The 12140-nt window shown below is 40.2% G+C and overlaps 1 protein-coding gene across 2 annotated transcripts in view; it reads right to left on the reverse strand.

Moving 5' to 3' along the window:
• Pard3b (par-3 family cell polarity regulator beta) overlaps positions 1-12140 on the reverse strand; it is a 960833-nt gene that overhangs the window by 283066 nt on the left and 665627 nt on the right. For both annotated transcript variants that reach the window (XR_013109510.1, XM_034497678.3), the window contains exons 17-18: positions 9851-10057; positions 8885-9122 (exon numbers count right to left, since the gene is read on the reverse strand). Coding sequence is in view for 1 of the 2 variants with exons in the window: in XM_034497678.3 (XP_034353569.1) it covers positions 8885-9122; positions 9851-10057 (445 nt within the window). In the remaining variant the exon portion in view is untranslated. The remainder of the gene's footprint in view (positions 1-8884; positions 9123-9850; positions 10058-12140) is intronic.

A 12140-nucleotide genomic window follows, 5' to 3' on the forward strand; every position in this document is an offset into this window, starting at 1 on the left:
ATGACAGGCTGTGGCCACATTACATTTATTGTACATGAGACCTGTAACAGCCATTACAGGATCAAGCTGAGAGGACAAATATAGCACACATGCCATGTCCCTGGTGACTTGAGTATTCCATCTCTCTCTAACCCAATTTAAAAATCAAGTCAAAATGTATCTTGATGGACAACATCAGAGCAGCCATGTACTAAGAAATATCTGAGCCCAAACCCATCTGCGTACTGCACTGAGACACTGAGACTGTATTTACAAAGAAAGGTAAGAAAGCAAAACAAGCCTTTGGGTGAGTCTACTCTTGATTTGTATTCAGCAATGGAAAGTTTTGTCTTCTACCCAGTGGTTAAGTAAAGCTTGAAAACAGTTCACAGTTACACTTGGAAAGGGGTGACCCAGAGCATATGAAATATAAATGAGCAAATGATTTGAGAGATGGCATTTCTTCCTATAGTTTATTATGCAAACTGTTCAGGTAAGAGAGAAGAAGCGCCATGCCCATTTGAATTACAAAACAGCAATTCAGGGGAAATGAAGCAGTGGAAGGGAAAGTTTGTGGGCTCTGAGTATGTCTAGCTTGAGACAAAGGGTTTGTCTGGAGTAAATCCAAAGGGAGGAAATGGGAGAGAAGCCTATAATTTCATAAAGGAAGACCCACAAGTGGGCAACAGGTGGAGAAACAACGTGTGAAATGCAAATCCAAACCCCCAAAAGATATCATCTCAGGTATGATTATCAAAAAAGAATAGTAGCAATGAATGGTGGCACGTACTTTCAGTCCTAACACTTGGGAGACTAAGGCAGGAGGATCGTGTGTATAGTGTATGTGTATAGTGAGTCTTCATCTCAACTGAAAAAATACATAAACGACAGAAACCATTACTAGCGAGAATATGGAGAAAAGTGAAGCCTTACATGCTATTGGTGGAAACAGAAGTTATTCAGATATTGTGGAAGACATTATGGAGATTTATCACAACACAGAAACTATAATTACCATATGATATCAAGGTAGAAATTCCACTTCTGGAAATATATTTAAACGCAATGAAAGGAGTACATCAAAATCAAATCTACACTTCCATGATTATTGTAATACTGTTCACAATAGCAAAGGCTGATAAACTACATATCAAATGATATACAAATGATAAGTGGACAAAGGAAATGTAATATACTTGCACATATTCACACATATACATACATACATACATATACACACATGCTACTGTTTAACATTCTTGGAAAAAGGACTCAAATTACATTGATGTGGACAGGTTAGAATGTTGCAGGTCTAGTGTCTAGCTATACCTTAGCTCAAGCTAGCTTTAGACCCCCATATAGTCATTCTTTGCCCACTTCTGTGTTAGAATTAACATTTTATGACTAATAGATAAAACCTTTTGGAATTTTTTAACCTATTAGATCACCAGATTCTATCAACTCAAAGCTAAGCATGGTATCATATAGCATCTTAGGTCTATAGAAGATTCCCCAACTTGCTATAATGGCTTCTTTTATATACCTACCACTCTATTTTAAAATTGCTTTGATTATGACTTTCATAACATGGCTTCTACATGGAAACATAGAACCTGAAGTAATGTAGCTTTGCATTTTCCAGATCTGGGTAAATCGGATTTGGCAATAGAATAAATTCTTTCCTTTTGAGGTGAGAGCTGTGTTTGTTGTGTGCCTTGACAGAGATAACATGAATAAACCTGGGAAACATTCTTACATGACTATACCACACACAGAAGGATAAGCACTATGGAGATCTCACTTGCAAGTGAAGTAAAAAAGATTGTAATTTACAGAAACAGAGAGAAATGGTTGTTACCAGAAGCAAGGCAGTGTGAGGGTTTGGATATTGTTGCTCACGGATACACAACTTCAAGTAGGAAAGACTAGCAACTCTGAGAGTAGTGTCTTCATAGACACAGAAAAGGTAAGTATGAAGTTATACATGTGTTAGTGTGTATTACTACTTCATAATGGTTTCATCTATCAGAACATGTTGTATATAATAAATGCATGTGATAATTTGGTAGGTTTAAATACACAACAAGCATTAGTACCTATCAAGTTAGGCATTCCACAGACAGCTTGCTTACTTATATAAAGTACTCCACTGAAATATCACAACAGCATGGAGAGGCTATGAGGGATTGGTGAAGGCCAGGGAGTCTGCAAGGGACAGGTTTTAATTAGGTTCAGCATGAGCCTGGTGATAGTAGTAATTGTGTAATTGTTTGTGCAGAAATAGCATGGGGGCAGTGTGTCTGGCAGTCCTCTAAGACATATACATCATGGCTCCTCTCTATAGCATGCTCCTAGTTAAATAAAACACATAATATATTTCACAGTGGAATGAACAAAGTATGTCCCATAGTGTAGGCAAAACTTAGGTATGAAAAGTTGATGTTTCTAAGGGTTTTAAAAATATTTTTGTTTTATAATGTATAATTCTTAAAAAAATAAAGGAAAAAAAACTGAGCAATATCTGAAGCTGAGTGAAGAAGAAATATTACAGAACAACCAACTGCTGGATCAGCAAGAGTAGGGCTAATACATTGAGCTTGAAATCAATGTCTCCTCTTCCACTCCAGACCACTCCTCTTCAAATGTCTAACTCAGCTGTGGCAGGGCTTTGCATTCTGGACAGATAGTTTTTTGAACTCTACACACTGCTTTTTGTTATAGGTGTGAAATTTGTTTACAGAAAACCCTTAGATTTCTATGCTACAGAGAATAAAAAGGAAAGAAGAAAAGTGAGTTGCCATCTGTGTCAGTGTACATTGTACCGATAATCTATCTGCTGAAGATCTCATGAAGCTTGGGGGACACAGTCTGTTAGGCCGCAGACAGCTGCAGTGTGAGAGGATTCCAGCCCCTCTGTAGTTTCCCCACAGCACCTACTGTAGTCAGCAATCCTCTCTACTTCTCGGGATCAGGCATGTATTCCCTATTCTCTCACCATTTGGGGGATGTAAACCCTGTAGGAGCCACGGCTTGTTTCCTCTTTAAGAATCATGTGAGTCCAGCAGGCGCTGCTCTTTACCAGAGCTCTCTTGGAGAATGTCCCTTTGTTTCCTGGGTCCTTCATAGTTAAAAACAGCTTGTATGTTGATGTGACATTTTCCTTGTTTTGTACTAAACACAGAAGGCAAAACCCATATTTATCTTTGACTTTTTCTTTTTTTATTATGATGGGAAAGTACCATAGTAGCTGGGGTTTCACTGCTCGCTATCCATTTCCCAGGACAATACCTGATGCAAAGATAGGACTTTAAAAAATATTGTTGAGTAAACAAAAGAATGATTATTAATGTATTTGGCAAAGATGGAGCAGTCAATAAATGTTATTAATCAAATGAATATGGGCAAACAAAATTTAAAAGCAGACAAACTTAAAAACCTTCCTAACACTTTGATAGTCAATTGGGAAGGAGATAACTAGACATAATTTCTTTAGGACAAAAGCCTAGAAAAGGTAGAGAAAAATGAACTTAATCAGCTAGGGAGATGGGCTTAGTATGCTGTGGGCTATTCAAGCATGAGTAATTAGTTCAGATCCCTAGCACCGACATGAACAGAAACAATGGGGCACACACCTAGAATCACAGTGCTAGAGTGCACAAGATGAGGATCCCTGAGATGTGGGGTGTTCAGTGTAGCTGAGTTGGTAAGTTCCGTGATCAACGACAGACACTGTTTCAAGAAAAAAAAATGAGATGGAAAGCAAGCAAGAATACACTGGGCATCAACATCTGGATCCTATATGTGAACCCCCACACATAATGTATATGCACACACACCATGTAGTTCAACATGACTACATGTATGTGTACACAAATATAGATAGACACAGACACACAGACACACACATACACACACACACACACATACACACACAGAGAGATACTCACAAACACAGACACATGAAAAGAAAATGAACTTCTACCACTTCAAGCCTTTCATTCTGTGTCCAGAACAATTTGACAGTTCATGGGTTTTGAAGAGTGACTTAGACTCTTAAGAGAAGACAGCAGAAACTTATATAAAGGGACTGGTTTGAAACATGAGGAATTTCATTTAAGGACTACAAGAGACTGACAAGATTATTAAACAACCAAGAAATCAAGGGGTGATCACTGGCTTTTACACTCTGGGTGACGATGGATCAGTGGGGATCCTGAATCTCACACCAAGGTTTTTTTTTTTTTTTTTTTTTTCTGAATGCAAGCTGCTTTCGGTAAAACAGTTTCCACTGTTGGCCAGGTACAGGAGTTGATGGCTTGACCCCACCCAAAGCTTTCCTTCCAGCCTTGAAAATGCAGGCCAGAAGGTACCAGGCATATGAGCTTCCTGTATTGGTGGCAGCAAACACACCTGACATCTTTAATGAGCAGGGAGCTGATGAATCCTATGTGCATGTGCGGATTATCAGTGAGCCAAAAGCAGAGCACTGAAAAGCATATGCAGAAATCTTGACCTCCTCAGCAGCCTCCTGTGTGCCAGCATGCACCTGCCTTTTCTGTCTGTATGAGTTTTGCTCAGAGCATCCCTGGTACCCTATCCTGCATGCCATCTTCCTGTGCTCAAGAACAAGTCAAAGTAAAGCCTTGCTCAGATGTTGTCATTTGCCTCCTAGTATTTTCCATCTCAAGCAAAAGAACCCTTGGATGAGCTGATAACACTAAAAGATGGTAGTGTGAAAAGGATCTGCACATTGTCTTTCTGACGTCTGTATCAAAATGTTCTGCAGCAGACGATTAACAGCAAAGCCATCAAAGGTCTCCCCCAGCAGCAAGTAAACAGAGTTTATAAGGTAACTGCCAAAGTTGGACAGTTCTGGAGTTGAGCATTTCTCACATAACTTATGGACCTTGTAAGAGCGAGACTTGACTCATGCAAAGAGATAATTTAAAGTCAGCAAATTATAACAACATGCAAACTAGACACTGGGTAGAAAGACGGAATGGGACATACCTCCCAAAACTTTTTTAGTAGGAACAAGGGGTGGATGAAATTAAAAAATAACCTGAGTTTTTCTGCTTTATCACCAACATGTTTGGAATGGCTATTATAAGCACAGTAAAAACACTTGGCTCTTTAGTAGCAAGAATAAGGAAGGCCACTGCTAACACATCACAGTTGCAGAATGAGGAAAGGGGGCAGGATTAAAGGCCCCACTGACCCTCCTTGGCCAGGTGTCACTAACCATGGAGTAACTGCAGACACTACTGGCAGAGCCTGTGTTCAGGAATGCATTTGAGCAGGGCAGACAATGGGGAAAATAATGCATATTTAAGTCACATCTAATTCTAAGAGAACCTTAGAGCAATCAATCTTTTTTAAATAAGAAAGAAACTAAGTCAATAGCATGTGAGTAACAGATGAGAATTAAAGCAAAATCTGTTGGCTAATGGTAACAGCTTTTGTGTTCTCTGTTGCTGAGAGCGTGCGTGTAGCAGCAGCTCCAATATGCTCACCAACGCAGATGCAAAAGGCTATGGAAAACAGTTGCTATTTTTATACCAAAGATAAAAATCCAACATCACCTCTCAGTTCTTAACTTTGTTAGTACAGTGAAAGGGAACAAAAGGCGGGGTGCTGTATGCCTAGAGGATCCAGGGCCTGTGGCTCCCACTGTGTGGAGACAGACAGCGTATTGGGAAAAGGAAGGGCTGGTCTTGTCTTGTGGGCAATAAGTACACGGAGCTACCCATGTAACAGAAAATACAGTCAGTGTTTAACTTGGTGACAGTCTCAGAAACAGGCCCTGTGAATCTTTGGTAGTTTTCATACTTACAGATTATTGTGGCTAAATCATTTTTTATCACTTTTCTTTAATACCCTAAAAAGGAAACTTGCCCTTATAAATTACTGTGACATTGTAAAAGCAGTAATAATACTTACGATAATGACTGTGCTGGTTTCCGTTGATACTGTAAGCAATTAGTACAATCTTAGGGGCTTGAATAACAAATGCATATGGGCGAAAATTCAGGGGCTGGCCATTGGGAAGCCATCTCCTTCTCCTTCGCTGCTTATGCAGGCCGCCCATATTCCTTGCCTCGTGTTCACGGCCCTCTATTTTCACAGCAATAATGCTGCATTATTTTCTACCATGTTTGCTTCTCATGCCTTCCATTTCTGCCTGTAAGACCCTGAGATTACACTTGGCTCTCTGAAGAAACTCAGGACAACTGCCTTATCTCAGGGCCAGCAGAAAGATGTGTCTCACTGAGAGTCACTAGACTACAGGTCATGTAGAGTACTGTTAGAAGGCTAAAAGCAGAATGTGGTACTTGTGCTAGGTACTACATGATCAAACTAAACTTACACATGGGCAAGTTTCAAAATATCAGAATGTTCAAAGATCAGAAAAGATCCTGTCACCCTGAGACACCATGGTAAGGAAGTCTCTTCTTCTATAACTCTGGAAGAAAGCTGTTAATCATGGCCAATCCACTTTGTGTTCCTTGTTTTTGGTTTCTTCATCCTTTTGCTATTTATAAAGCCCACACCTTCTGCTTAGGAATCCAAGTGTCTTTCTTCTGTAGGTGAGATATGGCCGCATTCACAAATTAGTAACATAAGGTTTGATCTTTAAATTTGAAATATTATTCTTTGATAGTCAAATAATTTCCAGTCAAATAATTTCATACCTGCAAAGGTAATGTCCAGAATTGAATAAGAATGCCCCCTTTAGATTCACATGTTTGAATGCTTTGTAGCTGGTAGAACTGTTTAAGAAGGATTAGGAGGTATGGCCTTGTTGGAAGAAGTGTGTACCTGGAGGTTGCCTTTGAGGTTTCAAAAGAACCCTGCCATTTTTAGTGTTCTCTCTGCTTTCTGATTGTAGTTTTAATATGTGAGTTCTTTGCACTTTCCATCACTATGCCTTTGTACTACTATCATGGACCCTAGCCATTTGAAGTTTATTTAAACACTTTCTTTTATAAGTTATATTGGTCATGATGTTTTATGATAGATCTCTGTGACTTTTAGGCCAGATGGGCTATCATCAGAGCAAGGATAAGTAGAGCTTCACAGAGAAATCTTGTCTTACCTCCCCCTGCCCCAAACAAAAAAATTTTGAGGAGCATACTGGGGTAGCACTGTTTGAAGAATGGATATGCAATAGGTTGGTTCAGAGCTATCTACACTATTCGTGTCCCTTAAATGTTGCTTTCCAGTTCCTAAGGCACATGCATGAGTGCGTGAGAGTCCACACACACACACACACACACACACACACACACGAAGAAAAGGAAGGAAAAGATGGAATAAAATAATTTTCTTTTATATTTAAAAATATCAGTTGAAGATTTGACATTGAAAACAACTAGTATCCTGTATCCCAGCACTTTTAAGACATAGATATTCTAAATGTCTTACACTGTATAGTTAAATTTTCACATATCATCTGTCCTTCATAGCAAAAAGGATGGAGATGGATAGATCTGATAGGGAGGTATAGTAATGGAGTAATGAAATGGGTACCTCTACCTTATGTCCCGTACCCTAGACACAAGCTACACGAAAATCCTCTGAGAATTAGGAAGTGATTTCATAAACCTGTCTACTGTGTGATGAGCAAACATTTTCTGATCTTCTGCCCTAACACAATAAGCACAGGGGAATGTTGAGAGAGTCTGGCAGGTCCTTCTAGGTATCAAGGCAAGCTGATGCCTGAGTCACTTTGGAGGAGTCTTAGGAAGCAAGGCCATGTCATAGGCAGATGGGAAGGGAGAGCAGTGTAAACAAGCTGCCCTGGAGTGGTTTGAAGGAGTAAGAGATTGGTGATTGTAGCAGGCCAGGTAGATGCTTCTGCAGGTACTATATAGTTATAGCCTTCTCCAAGATGTTGGGGGTAGATGCTGTTGTCCCTGCTGTTATATAGGTTAACACTTTCTCTGTCTTTATATAAGAAGTCAACTAGTTTGGGTAAGGAGACTCTAGGTTCACTGAGGTCAGGGGCTAAGTGCAAGCAACCTTTAGGTAGTCAGCTGTGAAAGTGTTCTACACCAGCAGCAATTGGTAGAGTAAAGGGCTTCCTGAATAACTCAGAAAGGTGCTCGCTCATAAACAACACCTGATGGTCAGTTTGTACCACCTAAACAAGTTAAAACATTTTTCAGTGCCCTTCCCCTGCACATGGTCCACAGACAAGGGAGTTACGCCCAGGAAAAAGATATATTTTGGTTTATATGAAGTAGTTGTGCAAACCTCTGAGCAAATGACCAGAAATCAGCCACAGTACTAGGATACCAAAATGTAGAGGAGACAGTTTCAACAGAGTGGGTTTTGGATGGCTATATGAGAGAAACCAAATTGTGTTCTGACTATGTGCTCAGTGCTCTGAGCCACCGAATCCACTGTATGTGACATCTTCTCTCCCATATCTCCCATCCTGCAGGGCCCTCAGAAAGGTATGGTGTTAGCCTCAGTATGAAAGGAGGGGAGAAAAGATGTAGGAAACCTATGGTTGAGACAAGAGAGATCATAGGTCAAGGCCAGGATCCTACAGCCCCAATCCCAGGTACATCGCTAGTGTGACTCAGCGCCTTTGTAGGTGACAGCTACTATGTTGGGGACCTGAGACACACTCCCTATGCTATACTAAGTGTTGGCCTTTTTTTGACAAGTTTTATGACAGTTGCAATTCATCAACACAAGCTTCAGGGGACACTCAAAAGGCTTTTTGTGCCTTCTTCACACACACAAAATACAGTTATATCCTTGATTTTTATGAACGTCTTTATTTTTATGAATATAGCTGAAGATGAGAGAAACTTTGAACCTTTTCCTGAGCACACACAATGGCATCGTTTAGCCAGGAGAAACAACGTCAAGTGTCTTCGAAGCAGGTCCTTACCTTAGCATGGCGCCAAAGCCCTTCCTCTTCATTTTCCTCTCTGCGTCCTCATGTTCCTCCTTCTGCTTTTTTTCCTTGACTTTCAGCTTGCCCTTTCCTTTTTTCTTCTCCTTCTCTTTTGTTTTTTTGACGTTCTTGGTTTTATTTTCTACATCATCTAGCTCGGGGGTTCCCTGAGGGGCAGACTCACAATTCAGAGGTGCGTGGCCCGAGCGAGAGCTCTTATCAGACAGACCATCTGTAGAGAGAAAAATCAATGCCCGTGGTCAGGGGAACTTACCGCTAGTATATCTAAAATACGTCAAAATGTAAAATACAGAAGGAATGCAAGTACTTCATGTGCTACTGACCCACGTGGCTACTTGTACCCTTTGAAGATAGGATTTCTCAGTCCTGGGTACTCCAAGCAAGATCTGAGGCTAGGAGTGGGCCACATTGTTTGCTAGCCGGTAGCACAAAAGGCTTGCAATGTGCTAAAGCAGTAATCTCTCTGAAAGCTAGCTTGTTAACCTTGATCAGTTCAGAAAGCCCACATGCTGGGAAACAAACAGGGTAAGTTTCTTTCCAAAAGAGGTTTTTGAGTATAAATATAACCCACCGCTCCTACACAATTAATGCAGTCAGGCCTCTGGTTGATGTTGCTTTTAATGATTCACATAAGAATGCCAAGAAATGCATGCTTAGTGCTCCTGCCCTAAGGGTAAATGACAGTTGGTCCTTCTAAAAGAGTGAAAGAGATTTTTTTTTTCAGTTTGTGCTGTGAAATAAATTGCACATTGCATCCTCCAATCCAATGTTCCTTAAGCCAAAGGGCAAAACATACCAGGAAAATGAATTACTTTTAATATCAAAAATATAATTGTGATCCTTAAATCAGTTTTTTCAGTAGTTAAGTGCACATTTTCGCTTATAATATGCAGAAGATAATGAGATGAAAAACCCACTTAAGGGTGCATATGGCCCTACCAGCTTCTGCCTCTTCTGGCCCATCGTAAGATTTGTCAATTGCTGCTCGGAAGCTCTCATTGCAGCCCCGGCCTCGCACCATGTGTGGTCTGGGCCTGTGGAAGGGCAGATCATTCTTCCTGACTTCAGCCACAGCAGTCTGTAGGCTCTCCAAGGAACTAGACTTTTTCAGACCCAAAGTTGGACCAAAATCTTTGCCTGGAGAATCTGGAAGATTAAAGGTGAAAGGTCAGCTTTTTCCATGATAGAGTAGTGTGCTATGGTGGAAAGACTCAGTGTTCTGAGAACAATTCTGTTTGGGAAGTTTAGAAAAGACAGAGTTAAAGTCAGTAAACATTGGTAGTTGAATTCCAGCTTTGCCATTATCTTTGGTCATCTTGGGCGAGTAGGCTGCCATCTCTGAACCCCAGTTTCTTTTTCTACAGCTGTGGTAAGTTTTTAGATGACAGTATTTAAATTTGTTTTACACAGGGAACTTTATATGTATATATGCACATGTAGGTATACATACAAGTGAACTTAAAAAGTCACTAAATTAGTTACTATCTATAGATTATATGCTTGAGAGGACATACATCCACATACACAGATATGGTCAGAGAGACACACAAACTCTATGTAGAACAGACTGGCCTCAAACTCACAGAGATCTGCCTGCCTCTGCTTCCCAGGCTGAGGCACCAAGACTCATAATCCATCTAACACAATAAATGCTTTCCCATAGTACTGATCAGAGCCATCTCATCTGCTGGACCTGTTACTACTGCCAGAGTTGTTTATTTGATTGGCCTGGAAATCAAGGACCATCAGTGATTAGAATTTTCATATCCAAATTCTCTACATTATCCTAGAGACAATGAGTGCATGGTGAATGAAGTTTATTTATTCTGTGAATAAAGTAAAATAAGCAAGAAAAGAACTTTTCTTAGTGACAATATTCCAACTTTAGTTCCATTTGGAATGCAGAAAAGGAGCCTCCTTTTAATATAATAGACAATTATTTCACAGAGAAGTAAAACATAAGAGAGCTTTAAGGGCCTATCTTTTACCATAGACATCTTCTTGTACAGTCTCTCTTGCCCAAAGCTTGCTTCCCTCCCCTCCATTTCTCGACCTCCACTCTTGCCAATCTCCTTATTATCAATAACAAGATTAAGGGATGGAATATTAGTAGCCAAATGGTTACTTACAAGATAGAAATAATTCCATTAAGGCTTTTGTTTCTGCATTCACGCTGTTCTAGTAAGGCCTAGCTGTTCCCCTCCAGTTACCAGGGAGACTATGGTCATGAAAAGTATGCACCATGTTTCTGAAAATAATGACTGTGCAGCTTGTTCACAGATGTGGCATGAGCGTGTAGAGAGCATCGTGTCTGTGAATGTGTACTTCAGTGCACAGCAACACTCTAAGGCTCGGCAAATACCTCTACCTCTTAATATTGCTATCCCTGTTTTTATTTCTACTTCTGATGCCACCACAGATGTGACTCTAGCTTCTCACTGTGTACTATAAGGGATATAAGACAAGGCCAGGCAGCAGTGATAAGTCTAATGTGTGCAACAGCCACAGAAAGTTGGTTAGCAGCACATACTTCCACCTTCGCTGGAATATGTAAAGAATTGTAATAATGACTAACAATGTACAGAATTCTTGTAGTGTGCCAAGCACCTCCCTGCCTTTTACTGATACTAACTTACTATAATCCTTTCACTTGTGGCATTGGTACTAAGGCATCCTTTGGGAGCTAGGGAATCAAATTTAAGTCTTAGGTATGCTAAGCAAATGGTCTATTACCAAACTAAATCCCTGGCCTTTGTTAGCATTTGTAGATAAGAAAAGATAGGAAATATGTTAGTTACATACTTCACATCCCCACTGCACTGAGCAGAGGCATTCCAACTGCAGCCTTTCTGTTCTGTACCACGGACATTACAACCTCAGGATGTGTTCTGTACCTGCCCGCTACTTGATTGTGGTCAGGATTCTTAAGCTGACCTGCATTTTCCTCATCTCCAAATAAAGAAAGCCTTAGTCTAGATGAGCCCCGGAGCCCACCAGGTCAAGCCAGCACACTGCAAAAATAAGATATTACTTCATGGTTTCATCATTAACTTACAGGAGGCAACCTCACACTGTGAACAATACACACAATGACAATAAACACCACATTTTATAGATGACAGTGCATAGTCAATAAAGGAAACTGAGCAGAGACCAAGAAAAATACAAGAAAATTCAGGGACAAATTGCAGGTGCTATTTGCAAGCATAAATACTAAGGCTGTTACTGT

Source organism: Arvicanthis niloticus, chromosome 3 (assembly GCF_011762505.2).
Source record: "Arvicanthis niloticus isolate mArvNil1 chromosome 3, mArvNil1.pat.X, whole genome shotgun sequence".
NCBI lineage: Eukaryota > Metazoa > Chordata > Mammalia > Rodentia > Muridae > Arvicanthis > Arvicanthis niloticus.